The following is a 6,000-nucleotide window of genomic DNA, read 5'->3' as shown; positions in this document are numbered from 1 at the left end:
GTTGGTAGAAACTAGTTCCTTGTGGTTGTAGGACTGAGGTCCCCATTTCCTTGTTAGCTCATAGGAGCCTCTCTTCAGTCTTTGCAGATGGACCACTACATCTCAGAAAGTAGAAGTGTGTTGAATCCTTCACAGTTGAAACTTTTTTGACTTCTTCTGCTTGATCTCTTCTAGCTCCAGCTTTGGTAAATGTTTTGCTCTTAAGGAATCATGTTATATTGGGTCCCTGGATAATCTTTTTAAAGTTCTGCAAACTTTATTATATCTGCATATTCACAAGTTCCCAGGATTAGAGTGTGGATATCTCTGGGTGTCCATTATCATGCATAATATTATATGTAAGCCATATGTAGTCAAAGAAATGAGGGAGATTCCATTTCCTAGATGAAAAGATGGAGACTCGGCTTACTGTACCCAGCTAGAGATGCTAGTGTGTGGGGGAGGGTGGACAAGGTGTCTAGAGTGGCAGCAGCTACCTTGTAACCAGGGGACATCAAGAATGAAGATAAACTCAACATACTAAGGATGGTGGAGCAGGAGACTAGAAACCACCTAGATCCTCTTGATGATATTTTAGAATAGCAGAACCAGTGCCAGTGACTGCTTTTTGTCTGGATAGCTTGTCATTTGAGGAAAAATAACTATTTGTTTACAAGCAGTCAGTTCAGTTTTCTGTCACTAGCAACTAAAAGCAATTCTAAATGACATGTTGCTCGTATCCCTAGTTTTTGGAACTCTGCTGTGGGACAGATCTCTACTACACTGTAAAATGTAGTAATTGACTAATCTGATTAAATTCATTTATACTATAATTTGTAATAAGGGTCTTCAGATTGTGGTGCCAATCTTAGCTTAACCTTGAGACTGTATTCAGGATTATGGAGTCCAGGAAAGAGGACCTAGGGGTCAGCAAACTACAGCCATGAGCCAAATCCTGCTGGCATAAGCCAGGCAGCTAAGAAGGGTTTTCATATTCTTGCTTTTGGCTGTGCCACATGGCATGTGGGATTCTCCCTGACCAGGGGTGGGACCTATGCCCCTGCATTTGGAGGGTAAAGTCTTAACCACTGGACTAACAGGGAGGTCCAAAAGGTTTTCATATTCTTAAAGCGTTTGTACTTGTGGCCCTCTCCCCGACCCCGCAACAACAACAGGAATATCTGACGAGAGACCATATGTGGCCACAAAGCTGAGAGTTTATTATATGGGCCTTTATGGAAAGATCATGCCAACCTCTGCACTAGTCTCACCTATCATGAAATTGAGAATGGGTTTTACTAAGGTAAGTTATTAAGTAAGCGTTTAATACCTTTGAAAAATTATTGTAAATCACTGTGTAAAGCTTTTGGTTCAGGTAAAAATGAATTCTATCTTCAAATTAGGTTTCTTTTCAGTTCAACATTTATTGAATTTCTGTTATTACAAGACTATGGAAGACACCGAAGTTATACAATGAATAAATCAGGGTCTTAATGTAGCTGGAAATCACTTCAGGGAGTAATCTCTGGGAAAAATGATCCATGCAATATTCTGAGCAAAAGATAAGGGCTTGTATAAAAAGTACTGAATAAAAAATTTAAAAAAATTTTATGGAAGGATAATTGCTTTACAATATTGTGCTGGTTTCTGCCATACATTAACATGAATCAACCACAGGTATACATATGTCCCTTCCGTCATAAACCTCCCTCCCACCTCCCACCCTATCCCACCCAGGTTGCCACAGCTCACTGAGTTGAGCTCTGTGTGTTACACAGCAGAGTCCCACTGGCTATCTGTTTTACATATGGTGAAGTATACGTTTCCATGCTATTCTCAATTCTCCCCACCTTCTGCTTCCCCACTGTGTCCACAAGTCTATTCTCTATGTCTGTATCTCCATTGCTGCCCTGCAAACAGGTTCATCCATACTATTGTTCTAGATTCCATATACATGCATTAATATACAATATTTATCTTTCTCTGACTTAGTTCACTCTATACAACAGGCTGTAGGTTCATCTACCTCACAAAGATTGACTCAAATACATTCTTTTTACAGCTGAGTGATATTCCATTGTATATATGTACCACAACTTCTGTATCCATTCATCTGTTGAATGATATCTAGGTTGCTTCCATGTCCTAGTTATTGTAAAAAAAATGCTGAATGAACAGTGGGGTGCATGCATCTCTTTCAATTATGGTTTTTTCAGGGTATATGCCCAGTAATGTAATTGTTGGGTCGTATGGTAGTTCTATTCTTAGTTTTTTAAGGAATCTCCATACTGTTCTCCATAGTGGTTGTATCAGTTTACATTTCCACCAGCAGTGCAAGGAGGTTCCCTTTTCTCCACACCCTCTCCAACATTTATTGTTTGTAGATTTTTAAATGATGTCCATTATGACTGTGTGTTACCTCATTGTGGTTTTGATTTGCATTTCTCTAATGATGAGTGATATTGAACATCTTTTCCTCTAATAGTTTTATAATTTTTGGCCCTACATTTAAATCTTGACTCCATTTTGAATTTATTTTCGTTTATGGTGTTAGACAGCATTCTAGTTTCATTCTTTTACATGTAGCTGTCCAGTTTTCCCAGTACCACTTTTTGGATTGGCTGTCTTAGAATGAAAATTTTTTTCTGTATTGGGTTTCTGTGACAGTCCAGTGGTTAGGACTTGGCACTTTCACTGCAGGAGCCTGGGGTTTGATCCCTGGTTGGGAAACTAAGATCCCTCATGCCATGAGGAGTGGCCAAAATATATATATGTATCTACTTTTTTTTAAGGAGGAATGGATGGACAAGTGGTTGGAAATTTGGGTCTATAACTCAGGATCAGGAGGGTAGAAAAGGAATGAACAACCACTAATAGCTACTTTCTATATGATAGTCAAATTGTTACATCAATCCCCATTGATTGATATGGCAAATGTTATTTTGCAATTTCTACTTCAGGTCACACGCTCCAGTGTTCATATTGTTTTTACTAAATCAAACTGCCTCCTAAAGGGAAGAAAGGATTGAAGATAAAAATTAGGAGAAGATTCACAAATCTGTTGAAGAGGCAGACAGGGAGATTGTAGATAAAAGGGTCAAACACAAAACACGAAGGATTGCCTGCATTTAATCATGGAAAGAGAGAGAAGCTAGTGAAAAACTCTGAAAACAAGTGATCAGAAAGTGTAAAGAAAACTAGGAGTTGTTTCACAGAGGCTAAGAAATTCAAGTTTTAAAAGCTCCAGTACCATCAAGCAGAGTGGATATAGAGATGAAATAAACTGAAATTGGTTAGCAGGACATAATGTCATATTTTGTCCACTAGCTAGCTAGCTAGCTCTTCGGAGAAGGCAATGGCACCCTACTCTAGTACCCTTGCCTGGAAAATCCCATGGACAGAGGAGCCTGGTGGGCTGCAGTCCATGGGGTCGCTAGGAGTTGGACATGACTCAGCGACTTCACTTTCACTTTTCACTTTCATGCACTGGAGAAGGAAATGGCAACACACTCCAGTGTTCTTGCCTGGAGAATCCCAGGGATGGGGGAGCCTGGTGGGCTGCTGTCTCTGGGGTCGCACAGAGTCAGACACGACTGAGGTGACTTAGCAGCAGCAGCAGCTAGCTCTTTACATTTAAATTAGTTAAAAAAATCAAACTTCAGTTCCTTAGTTGTACTAGCTACATTTGAAATGCTCAAAAGTCAGATGTCACTGGTGGGTAGCATACCAGGCAACTCAAGCCTTTGAGTCATCACAGAAAGTCCTAGTGGTATGTGCCTTTTGCTGTTGCTATTGTTTGTCTGTTTGAACATCCAGTAGAGCAGAAGCAAGAATGCAATGTGAAAATTGAACATGTTTTCTCTTATGCCCTCTACAGTAGTTTGCAAAGTGCAATATCAGCTTGATTTGGTATCTTTAGCTTGATGTTACCTCTTCCTTTTTGCTATTCAGTTTTAGCCTCACCCTCTTTTTTACTGGACTATCACAGTGGCTGCCTATCTGCCTTTGCATCTTGTTCTTTCCTTTTAATTTCTTCTCCATATAAATCATTCATCCACTCAACAACACTCTTATTAATGTCACTTTTCCTGGGAAGCCAACCTTAAGTTTTCTTGATAGTCCACTGTGGTATGGTGCAAATGGGGGCACCACATCAGCACCATAACCCACTCCAGTGCTCCTGCCTGGAGAATCCCAGGGACGGGGGAGCCTGGTGGGCGGCCGTCTATGGGGTCGCACAGAGTCGAACACGACTGAAGCGACTTAGCAGCAGCAGCAGCACCATAAGGAAGTAATTTCTTTTCTACTCCCAAGTTTCCTTCCCTGCACTTACATAGCTCATAATCAATGCAAGCAGAATGGTTATAATACATTCACATCACACAAATAACATTACAGCAGAAACAATAGCTAATCATCATCATCTCCTGGTATCTTTTATTTCTGATCTGTTACCAAATCTTTTCCCTTTTCACTTCAGCACTGCAATAGCCTGTACCTAGTCTTCTTTTAGTCTCTCTTCCTACCTCCCACCAGAAGCTCTGGTCATATTAGTCCCTTTCAGGGATCCCCTTAGGCCTACACAACAGAATGGTGTAAAGTCTTCCATTATATAGGACAACCCATCTTTCCTGTCTTACCTCCCTCAACATTCTTCCACACATCTTTCTGTGGTATTCATCATTTCCGGGGCACCTTCATACATAGTCACCTCCCTCTCTCTTATCCTTGCAAGTCATCTTTTAGACTCCAGAGTCCCCACCCATACCCCTAATAAGACTCAGGAAGAAAGATGCACGCAGTCCAAGGAGGAGGTGGGTACTAATCAGGGCCCGAGGGACACAAACCTGTTTGACCATGTCCATTTGGGAAGCTACTCCAAGTAAGCTGCACTCACAACGCTTACTACACCCCCTCAAAAGACAACGTAATTTTCACTGGAACGGAGAGGAGGCACCTCAGTAATTAAACACTCTTGGCAGAGACAGTTTTAGCTAGTTTCTGGGAGGCGAAAGGGATTCTGGGAGCGCCGTTCATCGCCCACAAGGCTCATGGGAAATGTAGTGCAGTTTTTCTCCAACATGGCGGCGCCCGGGTGAGTTGTGTGAGAATATCCGTCTCGGTTTTCTGTGTTAGAGTGGGAGAACTTGGCGAAGGAGAGAGCTCTCGTTTGCTGAGAACCGCTCCTGAGCCAAGGTGGAGATTTGTGGTACTTCTTATTGGTCGGAACGAAGGCTGCATATCTCCGCTTTCCCTTGTTGCCTTTTCCGGTGTCCTGTTTCTGCCGCATGAGCTTCGGACCTCACCAGGGAGAGGAGGGATTGTCCGTGGGCAGTAGGGTGTCTGTGCGTTGAGTGGTTCTGTTAGAGTTTGAGGTGCATGTGCTCCCGTGGTGCCTGTGTCAGTCTTTTTGGAGGGTTTGGAGACAAGCGATTGTAATCTGGGGAGTATTGGTCTGTGGTGTTAGCTTGAGTTTTTCTGATTCCTGCCAGTGCAGTGACGAGAGTGTTGCTGGTGGTCTGCTGCTGCTGCTGCTAAGTCGCTTCAGTCGTGTCCGACTCTGTGCGACCCCACAGACGGCAGCCCACCAGACTCCGCCGTCCCTGGGATTCTCCTGGCAAGAACACTGGAGTGGGTTGCCGTATCTTCCTATGCCCTTTTTTTGAGTAATCCCTGAGACTCTTGTGCTTTTCGTAGTGTGAGCCAATAGTTTTGGCTGATTTCATTTAGCAAATATTTACTGTGTACTTTCTGAATGCCAGACACTCAAATTCTGTGCCTTCAATTAGGCGACAGCCTTCTGGGTGAACGCAGCACACAACAAAGTAGTTATAATATGATGTGAAAATGCAGGGATATAGTTGCACATCATATATTAATGAAAACATTGAAGAGGGCCACCAAACTCAATTCTGAAGAAGAGGTTTAGAACGTAAGATGGCAAATTCAGTAAGTTTAGGCTTACTCAGTAAGAGTTTTTCGATTGGCTACTATGTGCTAGGTCCTGCTCTAGGTGCTGGG

At 42.3% G+C, this 6,000-nt stretch overlaps 1 protein-coding gene across 3 annotated transcripts in view; it reads left to right on the top strand.

Annotated features, from left to right (window-relative positions):
* Positions 1 to 4,819: 4,819 nt before the first annotated feature.
* ALKBH8 (alkB homolog 8, tRNA methyltransferase) overlaps positions 4,820 to 6,000 on the top strand; it is a 124,315-nt gene continuing 123,134 nt past the window's right edge. For 2 of the 3 annotated variants that reach the window (XM_061440210.1, XM_061440209.1), the window contains exon 1: positions 4,969 to 5,074. In XM_061440210.1, coding sequence (XP_061296194.1) covers positions 5,031 to 5,074 — 44 coding nt within the window. In that variant the 5' untranslated portion in view covers positions 4,969 to 5,030. Of the gene's footprint in view, positions 5,075 to 6,000 lie in introns of all 3 variants that reach the window. The other variant, XM_061440212.1, reaches the window with a different exon arrangement.

The sequence above is a fragment of the Bos javanicus genome, chromosome 15, assembly GCF_032452875.1.
Source record: "Bos javanicus breed banteng chromosome 15, ARS-OSU_banteng_1.0, whole genome shotgun sequence".
NCBI classification, from domain to species: Eukaryota; Metazoa; Chordata; class Mammalia; order Artiodactyla; family Bovidae; genus Bos; species Bos javanicus.
Note: the sequence above shows the minus strand (reverse complement) of the source record. Positions and strands in the feature narration are given on the sequence as shown.